The sequence below is a fragment of the Scomber japonicus genome, chromosome 16 (genome assembly GCF_027409825.1).
Source record: "Scomber japonicus isolate fScoJap1 chromosome 16, fScoJap1.pri, whole genome shotgun sequence".
Lineage (NCBI taxonomy): Eukaryota > Metazoa > Chordata > Actinopteri > Scombriformes > Scombridae > Scomber > Scomber japonicus.
The window spans coordinates 19532311-19550826 of record NC_070593.1 but is presented as its reverse complement, the minus strand read 5'-3'; the positions used below and the strand labels follow the sequence as shown (position 1 = coordinate 19550826).

Below are 18516 nucleotides of genomic sequence, written 5' to 3'. Positions count from 1 at the left end.
TTCCTGTTCGCTGCTGTCTTAAAACAACAGTCAGGCGCCCATATGACTGTTGAAACATGCTTTGTTCTTTGTAATTCCTTCTTTTGATATTAACAATCAGAGGATCCTCTTCAAACGTGCTTACAATTATGGGGCACAAAATACACAGTCCTCCATTTGAGCAAAAATGTATGAAAAAAATCTAAATATAAGATGAAGTGGATATCTTCCATAGCTACAGTCCTTTTAGTAAAAACAAGAAAAGAAAAAAAAGAATCCTTCTCTGTGTCTCAATGGACAGCATTGTCCTGTTCAGTTGCATTGACAGAGCAATAAAAAAATAGGGAGTTTAGCACTTAAAAGACTGTACACTTTGAAAAAGATTAACTTGATTTGACTAATTTGACAGGCCAAAGCATCACATTAGTTTCAGATTAACTTTTATAAGCATCTTTGTACAGATGGAGGGCTGTGGATTTTGTCCCCCATATTTAAATAATAAAGTTCATTATTATGGTATCTCTTAAGATCCAGTATGAACAGGAGGAATGATTACAGCAAGAACTCTGTGTCAGTTTTCATATGGGAACCTGAATTGTTTCAGGACAGACATGAAAACTGTGAACTTATCCTTCACGAGCTACTGCAAAGTCCTTCTCCTCTAGTACAAAAACAACCATATGACATCCTCTTCCAGGTAAACATGGACCTACAACACATGTATATTTGATGGGTGATGAATATTTTACAAAATCTGTGACTACACGCCTTAGCAGCATGAAAGTGTTCACTATAAAACTTCCTATCAAGGTGATTTTAACATTGGTGCCCACTATTTTATAACATCCTCGGATCTGCCAGCAGCTCGCTCCTCCTGGCCTCAAGTCAAACCTACTAAGCTCCACACCATGCAGGGGATGAGCCTACATAACCATCTAAGGGCAGTACTGACTATGGTCTATTTTCTTTTCTTTCTTTTCTTTTTTTAAGGCCTTTAAAAAATCTATTCAGGGAGGATATTTCATCTTAATTCTTATTGTCTTCATGTTGTGTGTTCTTTGTTATTGATAGCCGAGTTTCACCATGAATAAAAAGTTTGGTTCAAATATATATGTGTGTCCACCATCATCACCTCTGCATCAGACTGTGAGGGCCTTAAGCAGCTCCATCAGCGACAGACTCATACACCCTATATGTAAGAAGGAGCGCTTCCTCAGGTCCTTCATTCCCACTGCAGTCAGACTGTACAATGCTGCACTACATTGCACTTCAAGGTACTTTTTTAGTATTTAATTGTATTGTAGTTATATACATAGGCTGTTTTTTTAATTGTTTTTCTCATATCCATATCTTTTTGAGTTGCTGTAGCGGTGGATTATCCCCACTGTGGGATCAAAAAAAGTTTATCTTATCTTATCTTATTGCTCTTCCTTTTTATTCCCATCACATGATTCATTATACTGTTCGGTATCACAAAGTCGATGCAGCCTTCAGGAACACGCCATTGACACGTCATGATGGTGACGTAGGATCCGTAGTAGAATGAATGAGCCAAAGACAGAGAGCACGACTGAGTGTTCAACCTGACAAGCAGAGCACGACACAGCTGGGCAATGCGAAGCGGGCTTTCTTCTGGCACTGAATAATACTGCTGACTTTGATTGAAAAAATAAAGAGGAAAAAAACATTCAACTTCATCATCTTGAAAGCAGAATGGCACGAGGAGAGGGCACCGAGCAGTACTCCGCCACTCTGTTATCAATAAAACCTATAAATACAGAGATAAAGACAGCACCGGTGAGTGAAAGAATTTCCTTATCTAATTTTTTATCGAGCTTATTCTATGAAGCTGTTTTCATTTATTGCTTCCGTTTACTCAGGAGAGTGTCACGTTAGACAAAATGGGTTACTTCCTTTCGATGTCTCTCTGTCCTCGAGATTTGAATTTCACCCGGCGGTCCTTAGAGTAGCTGCTGCTGAGGCCAATACACCGGCTTTAAAGAGGCCACATCTAAATGAAAGCGGTCACTTTAACTGTGCAGTAGGTTCAAATATCTAGCAGCCTTAAGCCTTAATGCTGACAGATATACTACTGCAGAAAGGAGCCGTGTTGGAGCGGCTTCAGAGATGCATGATACATTTGATTTGGGAGTCAGGTGTATTTGCGTCAGTGGGGATGGTTATGTTCCAAAGCATCTCAGCCAGCTTCTTGGAGTTGGTATGCAGTGACTTTTATGTGCATCAGAGCGTTATCACGATTTAAGCAGATAATCACTAGCTGTTCAAATTGTATATGAAAAACAGTTCTAATATTTTTTTTGTTTCATAAAAGAGGAAGGTACTCAGGACTACATTTTACACATCTACTGCTGAAAATACATTCCTTGTCATCGCTACATCTCAGATTACAGATCACATGATCACATGTATTCATCAATTTTAATAAAAAAATGTTTTATTCATCATTACAGTCATATTTCAAGCAAAAGTCACTGAGTTCAGTTTCTCTGTGAGAATTTGAAGCTTTTCCTTTTGTCGTTTTCTGTCAGTTAAGCAAACTGTGTATTGTGGTTTTGGACAAGGGTTTGAATACATCACCTTGGGGTATGGGATTTTTCAATATATCTCATTTCTCAATTTTGTGACATTTACATAAAATATGTAATCTAGTCAGGAGACTCATCAATAATGAAGATGTTTTCCAGTTGCAGCCCTAAATATCTCTTTTTCAAAAATATCCCCTTGAAGCTTCCTGTGAGTGTTTCCTTGTATCTTGAGTCATGTTGTTGTGACCACTGACTTCCTGTAAAAATCCATTTGATCATGTATGGAGTTTCCTCACCACAGGCTCTATTCTTTCATGTAGCTTTATTATTGTTTTAATTTTAGTTTAAGTATAATTCCTGATTTGTGACAAGACAGCATTTTGCTCCTGGCATCAAGTGATGCTGCTTTTGTGTCCGTGGTGGATGTGAATCAGGGTCTTTAAACTCCTGCTGGCTGACATCATCAGACAGGTGTTTAGCTACAGCCACAGAACTACACTCTATCATAGTCCGCAGACTATTGGCTACTCAGCATGAAATGTCACACTACCTCTAACATCCTATTGCTAGAGCCAATGGCTGCGCTGCATTCTTCATGGAGTGGCGTGTGTGTGAACTAGAGTAACCTCACAGTTTCACATCACTTTTAGACTGCAGTGTATAGGCTCAGACGACATCATTATTGGGGATTTATCTCTAATCTGACATTCTGAGCGGTGGGGTGAGGGAATTTAGCCAATCTTAGTTCCTCACAGTAACAGATTGTTTAACACGACATATTTCCTGCCAAGAGTTTTGAACGGAAGAAAACAGTGATTAAAAAAAACTCCAGAGTACAGAAGAGAGCTTTGGTGTTCATGTAACACACAACTACACACATCACTTTACCTTCATTCACATTACCACCAGCAATATGAGCATTTCATTGATTACACAGAAAGAGTCACAACCTGTTTTAAGGCCAAACTAACTGCATGTCCTCCTCTCATCTATATCTTCCAGCGGACGCACCAGAGAAGTCGCCTGTGTGTGCTCAGCAAACTGTGCTATGCGATCGGTGGGGCTCCCTACCAGATCACAGGCAGCGCTCTCGGCTTCTTCCTCCAGATCTACCTGCTAGAAGTTGCCCAGGTGCTTCTACACACAAAGCTACACACATGTTCCACAAAAGACACACTTTGGCCCCTCATTTGTCAGAGCCAGAAAACATGATGTTCTTTGTAGTTTTGATTCACTGACAAAAAAGATATTTTGCATATCAAGAAAACTACTCTTTCAAAGTTTATCTGTGAATTCTGCAAGATAGTTGTAAAATCTCTGCATTGTTGTATTAGCACACATTGATAAGCTTCAAGGTCAAAGCTTGTATTCACTATTTATCAGCTAAGTATCAGTTTAACAGTCTCCATCCTGCAGTAGCTGGTCAAGCGCATTAACCTGAACTCCTACTGCTTTGCTTTGTTACTCAATTAACAAATTAAAGATTTCCACTGTACACAGCAAGAACTTAAATAAAGGCTATTCAGCCTAGGGTATGAGATCATTAACATGGCAATGAATGGCTACTTTGTTCTTAACAATGTTGTATAGTCCACTGCTGGTGTACTCTAAGCAGTTACAAAGCCCCAAAATGTCCCCTTAACCTACTTGGTGTTGTGGCTCTTTTGAACGATTCACTGAAGCCAGTCAGCAGTACCATATGAGGTAATGTTTGGCATTCTCTTTATTTTGGTTTCATGTCTCACTCTTTTTCCTATCTTTCCTTCTAGTTGGATCCCTTCTATGCCTCTATCATCCTGTTTGTGGGCCGCGCATGGGATGGAGTCACGGACCCAACAGTGGGTTTCCTTGTGAGCCGAAGTAGATGGACCAGCGTTGGCCGCATGATGCCCTGGTAGGAGTCTAAGTCACACATGAGCAGCATATGCATTTCAAGACAGGCTCAAAGATGAAATTAAGCAACAATAAGAAAATCTTGAAAATAAGTGGAGCTTATTGAGTGGTGAGAGAGTTGTGAGGGAACTCGTGAGGGAACTCGTGAGCTGTCAGCAGTAACCGTGGCAACAAGGTTGAAGTGGCTACTGAGGAAAATGGTGCATTAAATATGTGCGTCAGATATCCTTATGGCACATACTATAGCCACAGCAGAGACCCTTTTCATGCACATACAGCAGTTGAAGTGTGCTTTGTTTTCATTTCTTCCTGGTTGCTGATGTATGGTGAAATTCACTCTTTGAAATGGACTCAGGCAAATTTTAAAGGTGCCTTGCGGAGTTTTCTTTGTAAGTAATTGTAAGTTAATTTACAATAAGCATTACTCCTCAAAACTCATTATGTCCTCAGCGTATCGTCAGGTCTAGAAAAGTCTTAAAAAAGCAAAAACTTTAACCAAAACTTAAGTGAATTAATCATTTTTCATTGGTTGATCCAGCCATCCATTTTACGCTGCTTGTACAGATAACATTAATTAATTAAATTATATAATTATAATTAGAAATTGTTGTAATATACATCAATTATTGCCACAATGTTCTGCTATTAATGTATGTAACTTGCTATAAATAATATATCAAAAATATTTCTGCTGACAAATTCCCATTATCTCACAGTATACAATGTATTGTCAGTCTTATGTATGTATGAATGTGCCACTGACTGAGAGGCTCAACATGAAGCAGGGAGACGTGCAGGTTGTATGGTTGTAAAATTGAAATGAAAGTGTGCAACTAAATTTAGACACACAGGATGACATTGCTATGTAGTGCAAAGGCTACAGATTATAAAATGGCATTATAAAAACTAGCTCTCTCCATGGCTCTCTCCATGGTGAAGACGGGTGACCTTGATATTCTGCCTGCAGGTTGAGGTGTGTGTGTGTGTGTGTGCGTGTGTGCGTGTGTGCGTGTGTGCGTGTGTGCGTGTGTGTGTGTGTGTCGGGCTCAGAAACTGTTACTTAAGGCCACACTATCATTTCATTTGCACAAGAACAGATCTGAATATTTTACAGGCATTTTTGTATGATGTCATAGAGATATCTTGAGCATCGTGGGTATTCAAAACAGAAATGCCGGCTGTGCATGTCGAGCAGCATGTTGTGGGGGAGGGGGTTTTACCGGCTTCTGCTGTGATTGGTCCAACCCACAACACACCATCAGCTCAAAACCAATAGGGGTGTGTCTGTATGTGTGTGTATTCGATTTCCCCAACTGTTTGGGGGGGGGGTGCTTTGGTAAAAGCAGAGAGAGGTTACCTTGGGTCAAGAGGCACACACGATGGAAATAAAGGAAGTCATTCTTATGAAGGCAACATGTACATGATCCTCTTTGGCCTGTTTAGTTTCTCAAACAGAAGTGAAGCACCCAGCTGTCAGAACAAGTGACATCATTAAACAGATGTCTATTCATGCTGAAAATATTTCACATGAAAATATTGTTGCTGTTTTGTTTTTGTGCAAATGTATTTTTTATATGAAATAGAAACATGTTAACAGTCCTTTCGTGAATGCGCTATGTTAATTTCTTCTTGATATATGTGCTATGTACATACATACAAAATGTTAGTCAAGGTTATTTCCTGTGTGTTACTGACCTCTAAATGTGATACATACAGAGTCTTGTCTGTGTTCAATTGTCCATGTTAGTGTGCAAAACAGTCAGTCAAAATGCTCCTAGGTTTAAATTAGCTTTCATTAACCTAGTTCAGTCAGACATTAGAAGGAACCAGGAGGGGCTTTCTTATGTCCCACGTGTCTGTATGTGTCACACAAGAAGGCGGTTTCGGTAGTTTCATATGACTAAGCATGTGTGAAGAAGTGCCCTATTAAAAACAAGAAACATCTCTCTGTGTTTAGTGATAGTCAGTATTTATCTCTACTGTGTAATGACTCAAAAACAAAGTAAAGGCAAAAATATTGATTTAGATGTTAAATTTTTATTTCACAGCACTACACAGGGCTGCAACTAGCATTTTCTCAATTTATTGTTTTATCCATTAGATATCGGAAAACAGTTTTAAAAAGTGACACATTTCCACAGTTTGCTTTGTTCGACCAACAGTCCAAGATATTCAGTTGACTCTCATTCAAGAAGCAACACAGGAAACCCTCATATTTGAGAGGCTGGAGCTAGAGAATGCGAGGCTTTGTTTTGTTTGAAAAATTACTGAAATGATTAATTAATCACCAAAACAGCTTTTTCCTACTTGGTTAATGTACAAGTTGTTTCAGCTCTACAGAATTATTTGTTGAGATGTGTATTGTTGTTGCATCTGGAAGCAATAGACATGTGATTTCCCATTGGCACAGAAATATCTTGTCATAGGTCAGCTAGAGAGCATACAAAAGTGAGGAAAAGGCTTTTGTGACTGTGAGTGGGGTGAGAGTGAGGTGGGCCAGAGTGCCCCCACCAGCCCACCCTCATCTCCTTATGCAGCCCTTTCACCATACACGAGCTCTAACAAGGCAGGATTAGGGGGATTATTCACAAAACGGCAGGGATAGAGAGAAAAAGAAGTGACTGCAAGGAAAGAATAATGTAGGGGGTGGGTGGGGGGCAGAGGGTAAAGCTACAGTAACAGTTGGCAGAATTCAAACAACACATTTGTAGCGGTGTGAAACAGCAGGCAGAATGCAAGGTCAACCTCCCTTTAGTGACTCAAATGAGAAAAAAACATCTTCACTTTTTGTTTGAGAATGCTGCAAATTGTCAATTTTTCTTCTAAACAATCCTCCACCCCTTTTTTCCCAGGATCCTTGTCTCTACTCCATTTGCTGTGTTGACTTACCTCATGATCTGGTATGTGCCTCCTTTTGAAGAAGGGAAGGTCATCTGGTACCTGATCTTTTACTGCCTCTTCCAGACAATGCAGACGGTTAGTACTACAAGTTGACTATTACCCTGCACTTTGTTCCCCTTGGTCCCATTATGTACACTAGTCTAACTGTGTGTTTTGCACCCTTTCCAGTGCTTCCATGTGCCCTACTCAGCCCTCACCATGTTCATCAGCAACGAGCAGAAAGAACGAGATTCTGCCACTGCTTACCGTACGCCACCTCCACTATGTGATCAAATAGTTTGACATGGCTTATGTTGTTCATGCGTTGACACTCAGTTCCTCTGTTGCTCTCAGGTATGATGGTGGAGGTGCTAGGCTCAGTTTTGGGCACTGCCATCCAGGGACAGATAGTAGGTGGAGCCCAAGTTTGCCCCACTGAGTCTGATGCACCAGACAGTAGAAACATGTCCCAAATCAACATATCCAGAGTTTCACTGGATGAGACGGTGAGACTTTTTTGGTCTTGCATATTTTATCAGACAAATTATGATATTGATAACTGTTTCATACAGTGTATACATGAGTGTTTGTCCAAGCTAATGTTTTCTCTTCTGTCCTCAGAAACAAGCTTACCTGATTGCTTCAGGAGTGATATGCATCATCTACGTCTTCTGTGCCGCAGTCTTGTTTTTGGGTGTGAAAGAGAAAAAAGGTATGAACCCATTAGATGCGTTTTCATTTGTCAAATGTGACTGTGGAATATTTATAATATTCGAAGTAGAGCTGTATACTCAAGATACATGACATCATAAATCCTATGATTTCAGACCCGACTTAAAGTTTTCCTTGTGAAGCTGGATTCACAAGATCACAACATCATGATCACACAAATCTATCTTGCCAGGCTTCAAGTTATGTACTTGTGTCTGAACCTCTGGTGTTTCAGACCGATCAGCATTGTTAATCCAGCTGCCTTGCAAGATAAGACATAGACGGTGACAAACCAGGATAGGCTGATGGTTCATCCAATCACCTTTCCATGACTTCTCTGATGGTTCTGTGTAACAAACCATTTGACACATCCCGCTAACTTAAAGCTGAAGTGTGTAGAATTTAGTGGCATCTAGTGGAAGGCTTTTGGCAGAAATGGAATATAAATTCATAAGTATGTTTTTAATCACAGTATAGTCTCCTACAAATAAAAATTGTTCTCTTTTTGTTACCTTAGGATGAGTCCTTTATATCTGCATAGGCACTGCAGTGTCATATTATCATTAAACAATATTTAATCAAAATAATGTAACATTTAAATCTTTATGTGTGGTACAAGGCATAATGGTTAAGGTCACTTTATTTAGAGTGATTTGATTGGCTGTAGTTCCTTTTTTAAGAGTTTTGATTCGCTGAAGGCCTCTTGATTGCGTTTCTAACTCTAATGATGGAAAATGATTGTCTTATCACCATCAGATGTGTTACTAGGGTCTAGCCTACATAACATATCAGTGACCGCCTGTGTCCTACTATTATTGTTGATCTTGAAGAAGGTCTGATGGCTGAAATGTCATCAAAATAAAAGAAATGCATATGGAGTTAGCAACACCTTTTTCCTACTTACAAATGAGACAAAGACGAGAACATCAGCGGCTCAGTTTTGTGTATTAAATTCCATATAATGGTGTATGATATCAAGATGTTTTAATTGTGTTCTCTTCTTTTTATCGGGTTGTAGACACCGGGCGGAAAAAAACAGAGCCCCTCGGCTTCTGCCAGGGCCTGAGGGTGGTGATGAGTCACGGACCGTATGTCAAACTAGTCACTGGCTTCCTCTTCACCTCTCTTGCCTTCATGGTAATAATGCATTTCATTATTTACTTCATATATGATGCAGAGGTTTTGTATTAATTGGTACTAATTAACAGCAACTGTCTTCATTTGTCTTTTACAGCTACTGGAAGGAAACTTTGCCCTTTTCATCACACATGCCCTTGGCCATCGGAATGACTATCAGAATATTCTCTTGGTAATAATGGTGAGTATTTCTAATTTCCTCTGAGGGGCTCTTTACCTGCTTGTAAAAATCAGTCGGTATGAGATTTGGAGGACATCTGCACAAGCTACGGGCGATACTCAGAGGCCTTTCTGAGTTGAGAACAGCCATGGCATCAGGGCCGAGAGGGCAGATTTTCAGGGTGAGAGGAGTTGTTGTTTGGGTCCATGGGAACCTGTCTCCCAGTCACATACTCGCTCTGCGTTAGCAGCAGATCAAGGGCGAGTCAGGCACACAGTGGAGCTTTTGTTGCCTTGACGATCCTTCAATGCCACCATGGGAACTGTCACCATTGCTTGCACACTCCTTTCCATCCTCCTCCCGTTTCTTTCTTCTCTGGTGCCTTTCCCTCTGATTAGGAGTGGAAACATTTTTGGGCACCAAGTATCATATTTTGGGGAGGTGGGAGTTGAGTGGGAGAAAGGAATTATTTTCCACTGTATTTGCTCACAGTTGATGCTCATGTCCTTTCTCAGGCTGCTGAGGTTTCAGTAGAAAGCTTGTTCTTGTGTGGTCATTTGGCCAAGAGGTCAAAGGTCCCCCCTGCAAGGGCAAGTCAAGACCCCATGTAGCACATTGTGTCCTGGTCCCTTGAGCTCCTCCTCCAGTCTACACTTTTATGTTTTCTAGTTCCCACATTTATTACAATCTTGAATGAAATTTCAACAGCTTCATTACTTCAATATAGAATATGTTTCTTTAGGAGTAACCATTTCATGCAATTCCTTTACATGAATGTTAATTATGACAAGCATGGTTTGTTTGTCTTTTTGTTTTTGCCCCATTTGTGATGCAACTGAAATATTACCAAGAAGATAGATACATGGGGACAAAGAAAGTAGGCTCTTAAAAAAAAAAAAAAAAAAAGTTTATAGAATTTAACATCTCTACCCTCTGACTTTTAAACACAGCAGCGCAAAGGATTAAAAAAAGTATACAAATAGTTATAGAATAGAATAGAATAGAACTAAACACATCTGAGCATTGTTAGTCTTAAGTTTTATCTAATTGATCCATTCCAGATTAATCAGATGTTTTTATTGTAATAATCAATTCTCAATTAACTGTGTAACCCCCTTGTTCTGTAGCTCTTCTGGACACTTATGTAAGCAAATTTAATATAATAACAATACTGATAATTCTGTCACATTTTTTCCAGGTGTCTGGCACTCTAACCATCCCGTGGTGGCAGTGGTTCCTGACCCGGTATGGGAAGAAGACAGCCGTTTTTGTTGGCACATCGGTTAGTACAGGATGCTATTGATGTGTAATGCTTGAACTAATGTTTTAAAAGTGTTTATTTTTGTCCAACCAACAGTCTAAAACCAAAATACATTGTGTTCTTATGGAATAATTATTCTGTCTCTCTATAGTGGGCAGTACCCTTCATGATCCTGATCATCTCCGTTGAGAGCCATCTGATCATTTCCTACTTGGTCTCAGTAGCAGCAGGTGTGAGCGTGGCAGCAGCTTTCCTCCTGCCATGGTGAGCATAAGTTTATCCACAGAGTTCTTCCCTGAATCCCTGAATCCCTGAATGCAGACGTGTCACTGGTGGAGTTTTGTTGACTGTGTCTAATTTTTTACTTCCAAATATTTTCTATGTGCTCACAGGTCAATGCTTCCTGATGTTGTGGATGACTTTAAGGTCAAGAACCCAGACATTCATGGTCATGAAGCCCTCTTCTACTCCTTCTATGTCTTCTTCCTCAAGTTTGCCTCTGGAATATCACTGGGTATCTCGACCCTCAGTTTAAAGTAAGTTAATCTCTTTTTTTTTCACCATCCATATTGTGTTCTTTTTTCTTTTCACCCTCACCTGTCATCCTTAAAATTGTGTTAATACTCTAGTCTGCTGTGATCTTAGAGCATAAGACAGGAATTTTAAGACTATCTTGATCTAACACTATTTGAGATTAGCTCAACATTCATTCATCAGTCCACTGGTCATGTGGTCAACAATCACATAATCCTTCCTCTAACAATCTTGCCAAACTGTATTTGCATCAGCTCAACATTTCTCCATCTTTCTGCATTTTTTCGCAGATTTGCCGGCTACATGACTGGGGAGTGTTCACAACCCGAAACGGTCAGTACAACCCTAAAGGTGCTGGTCTCTCCTGTGCCAGTGGTTCTTATCGCTGTGGGGTTGTTAATAATATGGACCTACCCTATTGATGAGGAAAAGAGGCAGGGCAACCGAAAACTACTGCAAGAAATGCTGTAAGTGAGAGTAATACACATGCACAACTACTAAATAACAGAGGTTTAAACTTGATCCTGGGTGACACCAACTGACCAGGATGCAGGACTATTGTGTGACCACTGTAAAAAGACAAATGTTTCACAGTGAGATGCTAAATTCAGCTTTGTTCTGTCAACCTAAGCTAAATTCAAATGAAACATTGAAAAAAAACTGTTTTGCCCCAGTGTTGGCATATATTATGCATCCTGTCGATTCAGTAGCCTAATGGGCTAAAACACATTTCTCTGCAGTGCGGCAGTACAGTACATTATGACCAAGTAAATATGAGCACATTGACATAACTACCCTGCCGTCTGCTATATATATTGATTGTATTGTCTTTGCTTGCTGTATTGTTGTTGTTTTTGTTTGCTTTTATCTTATGGTGTATTAAGTGTTATACTAGAGGATGGCAATGGAAATAAGCCTTTGGGCTTTTTTGTGATTTCATCCTCTGTGATATTAGCATATGTAATGACTGCAGTGCAGTGGTTTTTAAATAATCTAATTCATTAATTAATTCAGTCTGGACAAGCTAAGTCCTCTGTGTGTGACTCCTGGCTATTTTCTATTCTTTAACAGAGATTCTGAAGCAGATTCTGAGTCTGAAACTTCAGCACTTGGGAGCAACGTGTAGCTGCAGTGGCATTGTTGTTTTCCATGTTTGCACAGGCTGTGAAGAGGGACAAGACCACCAGCTATCTGGACCAACAGAGGAACCACAGACCACACTGCTGCCTTGCTGAGCCCACACATTGGCCTTGGATCACGCGAGTGTATTTCGCCCTCTAGTGGCTATCAAGTGTCATCTCATGTGAGATTAGTATTTTCTGTTCTCCACTCTCTCCAGTTGTGTCCCAGTTAAACTGTATTTCCTAAGTATACATGATATAGAAATCTTCACGGCCCCAAAGTCCCAAGCTAGATTTTTTTTTTCTTGCTTTCAGTTCCTTTTTTTCCAACAGAAGTTTTCTTCTTTCATTGTTCCTTCTGAAAAGCTAAAGCACAGTACTGGGATCTGTCCATAGATTAACTTAAATGAACTGGACAGTAAAATTTGTTCACCTCAATAATCTAACAAAGAAAAACATGCTTTTTGTTTGAGATGTTCAATTGCTACAACTCCTGCAATCCCATTGCAAAGACTTGTGGGAGCTGTAGTCGACATGGAAACTCAACAAAGAAAGCAAATTGTTTTCCAAAGATTTCACTTTTTTTTTTTTTAAAGAAAAAAGTTCCTTGAACTGTCTACAAGCAGCCCCTCTATTTTGTGGATTATAATGTGGGATAATGGAGTTAATCAATAACTTGATGCGCTTCATACTCAAAACCAGATTAGAATAGGCTGCAGGTGGAACACAGCTTTTGATTTGCTGTATTGTCAGTAAAGTGTTTATTGCTGTTGCAATATGAGACCTTCACTTAAGCTGACCTGAGTGTGATGTTATCTTTGATGTTTACCATGTGTAGGTCAGCTGTGTTTGACTTTCCATTCAGACTGTGCACTGAGGAAAGAATACAGTAGTAGCCCTTATTTATAAAGGGCATACCAGCACTATTCCACTAATCAGAGTTGTATGGAGCTGTGCTTTCTACATTTCTACATTTCTTTGGGGGCTGCTGTTTCCTACTGATCACTTTATGAAGTCAAATAACTTTAAGTGTACTTGAATTTTCTGAATGGGGAAAGGCACTTCATGGCATCATGTAGCCTGCTGTATGTAGGTTATCTGAATTACTGCCTTACAAACACAGCTTGTATTTATATTATTTGCAATGAGATTTTCCGTTAAACTCTTGGTCACACCTTTTGGGCTTTAACATTTCAACAAGTCTCCGTCAGGTTTAATATACATTTCTGAATGTGCTTTACAGTGAAGTCAGCTTCAGTGTGAAGTCATTTCACCTTGCATATTCTCACTTCCCAAAGGAGGAAAATGCTTTATTTAACTATTTATTTAAACAAACTATCTAAGGGATTCTTATGAAATAATTTATTAACAGTACAGATTGGTGTATGGTTATTGGTGGCTGTGACAAGTGATTTTTCAAGTCCTGTGGAAAACATTTTGAACATGAAAATGAAGGATTTTATACACCACAATGTGCTGTAATGTGAAAGATGAACTGCATTTACAGTATTATGCAGGAGACATTAGTCCGCACTATAGATGACTTTATATAATCTTAAATTATTTTACATCCTTACTGGTTAAGATTTCAAAAATGACTTCTACATCTTAATACCAGTGTATTCCTGCATAGTTTTCATCTTTAGGGCTTTGAAATTGCACTAAATACACTGAATGAAGCAAAATGACTCTCTACTTGGTGTTTATATGCTGCTGTATGTATAAAGTGTAAATACTGTTTTCTAAGTTTGACCATGATGAGCAATATACATAAATCAGTGAAGAGATGATGTTCTGTAAATTTGTAATTTAATGTTGTTGAATAAAGTTTGTCAAAACGGAAAAAAACAGTTTCATTATTCTTTGTAAGATACCAACAGACACTGTAGTTAAAAACCAAAACCTCCACCTCAGCACTTATTTCCCAATATATTTTGCAGCATTAAATTCATGCAAGTTGATGTAACGGTCAGCTTTCTACCAGTATACTAAACACTGTCACAAGGTCCTTAATAAGCCATATTACTATATATTATAACTTATAATTCAACTTTATTTAATTTAATATGAAAGTTATGGCTGAAACCATTAGTGCGTTTCTTAAAGTCAGCTTGTTTCCTAAATTGACTTTAATTGATATAGCCATTATATCAAGTTATTGTGTCATGAATCAAGAAAGTATTTACACAAAGACATCTGTAGCCAAGGAAAGCTACCCTTTAGAGAATGAAATCAACTGTAACGAGGCTTAACTAAGCCAGTTTGACAGCAGGCTGCCAATTTATCATCGTCACTAATTACCTCCAGCTGTGGCTGAGTGGTGGTTTTACGCGAAGATCGATGAGGAAAGATAGAAGGATAGCAATCTGTTGCGATGAAAACAAAGTGGCATCTCTATATTATGTGGTGTGTTTTATCACTTGGCCTCCTCAGCTGTGCAGCGGACACTAATGAATATACAACTGCTGTTAGAAGGAAAAAGATTGTCAAACTGGGCGCTACGAAATCCAAACCCGACGCAATCAAACTGTCAGTAACAGGCGAGAGAAAATCCAGCCAGAGGGTGATTCCAGGCTCCTCTCCATTGTTTCAAATCAGCTCCCACACGTCACCTGTAACGCCTCCAGAAAAGCCTGAAGCAAAGATCCGGTCGGACTTTGCTGCACTTCCAGACGTTTCTGTGACCTGCTCCACGTCTGATTTTGTCGTGCGAGTCAAACCAGCTTTCTACGGGCTGGGTGCTGAAGCTACGGAGCTGAAATTGGGCAGCACCTGCAAAAGCAACGGGGTTCTTAGACCATATGGCGACCTGCTCTTCACATATCCTTTGACAGCGTGCGATTTCCAGCGTGAGGTATTGTGTCCAAGACTGTTACTTGTTCCCAGATTATACCTACTTTTTTAAAGTTTTAAATCTCAATTTACAATCCCTCCTGACAGCTGCCCCATGGTTATCTGGTCTACAAATTCGTGCTCCATTATGAGCCGTCGCCAAAACGATTCCCGAGCAGAGCGCATCGGGTGGATGTCGAGATTGAATGTCGTTATCAGAGGTCGGACTTGTTCCTCTATGTTCAGCATCTTGTGTGTCAAGTCTTGGCCCACTAATTACAATTTTCAAAACCTCCATCCTGCTCAGGAACCATCATGTTTACCAACTGGCTGTGCAGCCCACCTGGCAAACTGCTGTTGTGCGTAAAAAGCTGAAAGGACGTCCTAATGACTTCCAAATTGAACTGATGGACGGTATGCATAAAGAATTCTGGACTGGTGACTTTTAAAAGTACTGCATTATTCGTAGCAAATTAGGAAGTAATTTTTTTTGAGAAATGTCAATCAAATGGCTCCATGTGATGTGATTCCCTTTTCACCAACTCTTAGATTCATGGAGCAGACCAGCCATGTCTCAGGTATACCAGCTTGGGCATACAGTTAACTTTCAAGTGTCTGCTTCTCAACTTCCCACTGGATGGAAACTGTACATCAGTACCTGCTATGCTGCTCCATCCAGTGGCTCTAAATCGTCCCTCAAATACACAATCATTGACAATTTTGGGTATGTATTGTGGACCGATGTATTGATTTTGCCCATGGTGCTCTGACTTGCAATCAGCTGAGGTCAGTGTGATCTTGTTGCCATCCATAGTTGTATGCTAGACAGCAAGAGGGACCCAGGGGCCTCTCAGTTCATTTCTCGCACAGACAAGACCCTGAGATTCTCCATGAATGCCTTCCAGTTCATCTCTGACCCTGACACTGAGGCAAGTGTCAAGTAGTTTTAGGATTCCCTGAATTCACATAATTTTAGACAAAGGCTTAATCCTGTCTCCATTTTCAGGTCCGCCTTCACTGCAAATTATTTGTTACATCAGAGGAACTGGGTCCTGCTCATAAATCATGCACCTACAGAAGCAATAGGTGAATTTTAACACTACATTAATTTGCTTACCAGGACTACGAGCAGAATTTGACCAGACTGAGCACATTTGCACATCTGTCTTGATACTAGGTGGGAGGCCCTAGCTGGTGACAACTCTATATGTGAATGCTGTAACTCACAATGTGTGACCTCTAAACCCCGGAGAGCCATTATGGAAGGTCTGTAAATTTCTTTTAGCTTTTATTAGATTTTTATTTAGGCACCGATGCCTAGTCAGATTGGATGTTTAGTGGTTGTTTTAACTACATGCAAAATGAGCTGCATTACTGCAAAGTGATTCAAAATCTTCTAATCATAAAAAATGACATCTGACATCTAATTTTTCCAAGGCTCTGCCAGCAGTGGGTCTTTGTTGGTCTCTGATCAGCCATACACAACAGAAGATGGCTTTCTCCCAGTCAGTCCCTCCCTAATCACCATGAGAAGAGAGGGAGAGACCACAACGGCGCAAGAGAACCTGTGGGAAAATGTGGATGTACTCCAGTATCACGATGGAGAAGGCTCCACGGCAGAAGAGGAGGAGGAGGAGGAGCTTGAAGAAGAAAGCAGAAGGTGGCTTATCCTTGGAGTGATGACAGAACCTGAGCCAGAGACATTTGTTTTCAGGGACAGGGTCTTAGTGGAGGAGAGGAAAAATTCTGAAGAGAAGGATTCAAGTGGATTCAGTGAGGATGGATCAGGGTATGAAGTAGAAGAGAATTTTTTAGAGAGTGGAGAGGAGGAAGGATTTGAGGGAAGGGAAGGTGAGCAATTGGTCCACTTGAATCATCAGAAGGAAGGTGAAGTGTTGCGTAATAGGGTGCAGTTAGAGCAATTATTATCACATGATGGGATACAGAGAGAGGTACAGCTGTTGAACTCTAAAGGTGAGGAAGAACGTAGGAAGTACACAGGTAGAAGTGAAGAGGCTGAGAGCACAAGAGCCTCTGAAGTGGAGAAGAGAAATGATGATCTGACAGATGTTGTGGATGATGAGCAGCTGACCTGGTATTTCACATGGAGGTAGTATTGGTTTAATGAATCAATGCTGTTCTAACTCTCATAACATAAAGCTTGTGTGAGTAACTTCAATAAAAAGAAACATGAAAATGCATTGGACTTTAGTGGCATAACTTGACATCAAACTATGTCTAAAATGTTAAAGTATATGAATTGTTCAAAGATTGCCAATAGTAGCTATAAAATTATGATTTCTGACAATTACAAGTGCAAGAGATATTAGTGACTCCAACTACATACTTTGTATCATACTGTGCCATACAGACTTGGGAAGAAATTTCAGGAAAACTGCAACATTGGAACACAAGATCTTGCTCAGTCACTGACCCAATTTCATCTCTCCATAGATCTTTATTCTTTTATAAATCATTTATTACATTAGTCTCTGAAACCAGTTTGAAATATATTAAACTGAAACACAGAAATATACCATTGTTGGAGCAACAACTATGAGGAAAGGCCAAGCCCCCCCCCCCATTATCAGTAACTAAAAGCAGCAGAAAAAATGCTCCAAAATAATTATTTTTAATATAACTTGACATGTATGCTCATTGTTTGTGAAAATGATTTACATTAATGGTTGTGTTCATGCAAAGTCTTGAAACAAAGAATGATGTGGGATTTTCCAGAAAACATGAATTTATATATAAATTGATTAATGACAGACATCAATGTCTGTTAAGACCATCCTCTGAGCATGAAAGAAAAATAACTTAAGATCATTATACTTTGATAATTATATATAAATGGTGCAGAAACTCCTTTGGGAAAACAGCAGAACTCATCATTACTGTTGAATTTACAAATGTATGCTATATTTACAGATGAGCCCCCAAAAGTCCCATTGTCAAGATCATTGACTACAAGCTCTGATTCAGCAGGACGTAAGTGGTACAATCATTTTTAGACACTAGAGGGCAGTATATTCCCATCTTTTGCAACAGTAAAGCTCAGAGGACCATCTGGCAAAATTATACTGTATTTACGCTTAGTAAAATGCAAAATACATACTTTAGAAAATTAATACCCACACCATAAACATCAGATTTAAATCCCATTTCTGAAAAAATCCAGTTTCTTGTCTCTCACGTGAACACCAACTTGCAGCAAAGTCAGTGTTACTGGTAGGTCCTTCCCAGGTCATTGTCTTCAGTCAATACCATCATGTGGCTCCTCCTTCAACAGAACCTGCTGCTGTCATGTTTGTTTTCTCTGAAGTATCTGAGGTTGGAAAATATAGGCAAAGTTAGTTTAATGGAGTGTAGAAAGATTGTACAATTATAAAATTATTGGATTTTTCTAAGAATGGTATTGTCGGTCCAGATTGAAATATCTTAAAAACTATTGGATGAATT

At 39.5% G+C, this 18516-nt stretch overlaps 3 protein-coding genes across 3 annotated transcripts in view; 2 read left to right on the top strand and 1 right to left on the bottom strand.

Moving 5' to 3' along the window:
* Nucleotides 1-1631: 1631 nt before the first annotated feature.
* LOC128375111 (sodium-dependent lysophosphatidylcholine symporter 1-B-like) lies at nt 1632-12808 on the top strand. The gene is made up of 14 exons (XM_053335368.1): nt 1632-1776; nt 3528-3656; nt 4295-4419; nt 7271-7394; nt 7488-7566; nt 7653-7804; nt 7920-8010; nt 9028-9146; nt 9244-9327; nt 10505-10588; nt 10719-10831; nt 10960-11103; nt 11392-11568; nt 12173-12808. Exons 1-14 carry the CDS (start codon nt 1693-1695, stop codon nt 12225-12227), a joined length of 1560 nt encoding a protein of 519 aa, XP_053191343.1. The 5' UTR covers nt 1632-1692; the 3' UTR covers nt 12228-12808.
* Nucleotides 12809-14596: 1788 nt separating this feature from the next.
* Nucleotides 14597-17168, top strand: LOC128374958 (zona pellucida sperm-binding protein 3-like). The gene is made up of 8 exons (XM_053335178.1): nt 14597-15076; nt 15163-15275; nt 15362-15468; nt 15604-15778; nt 15869-15983; nt 16061-16140; nt 16232-16320; nt 16492-17168. The coding sequence occupies exons 1-8, from the start codon at nt 14597-14599 to the stop codon at nt 17166-17168; spliced, it is 1836 nt and encodes a 611-aa protein (XP_053191153.1).
* Nucleotides 17169-17488: 320 nt separating this feature from the next.
* LOC128375239 (uncharacterized protein KIAA1522 homolog) overlaps nt 17489-18516 on the bottom strand; it is a 28156-nt gene continuing 27128 nt past the window's right edge. Inside the window, exon 8 of the mRNA XM_053335535.1 lies at nt 17489-18382. Coding sequence (XP_053191510.1) covers nt 18324-18382 — 59 coding nt within the window. The 3' untranslated portion in view covers nt 17489-18323. The remainder of the gene's footprint in view (nt 18383-18516) is intronic.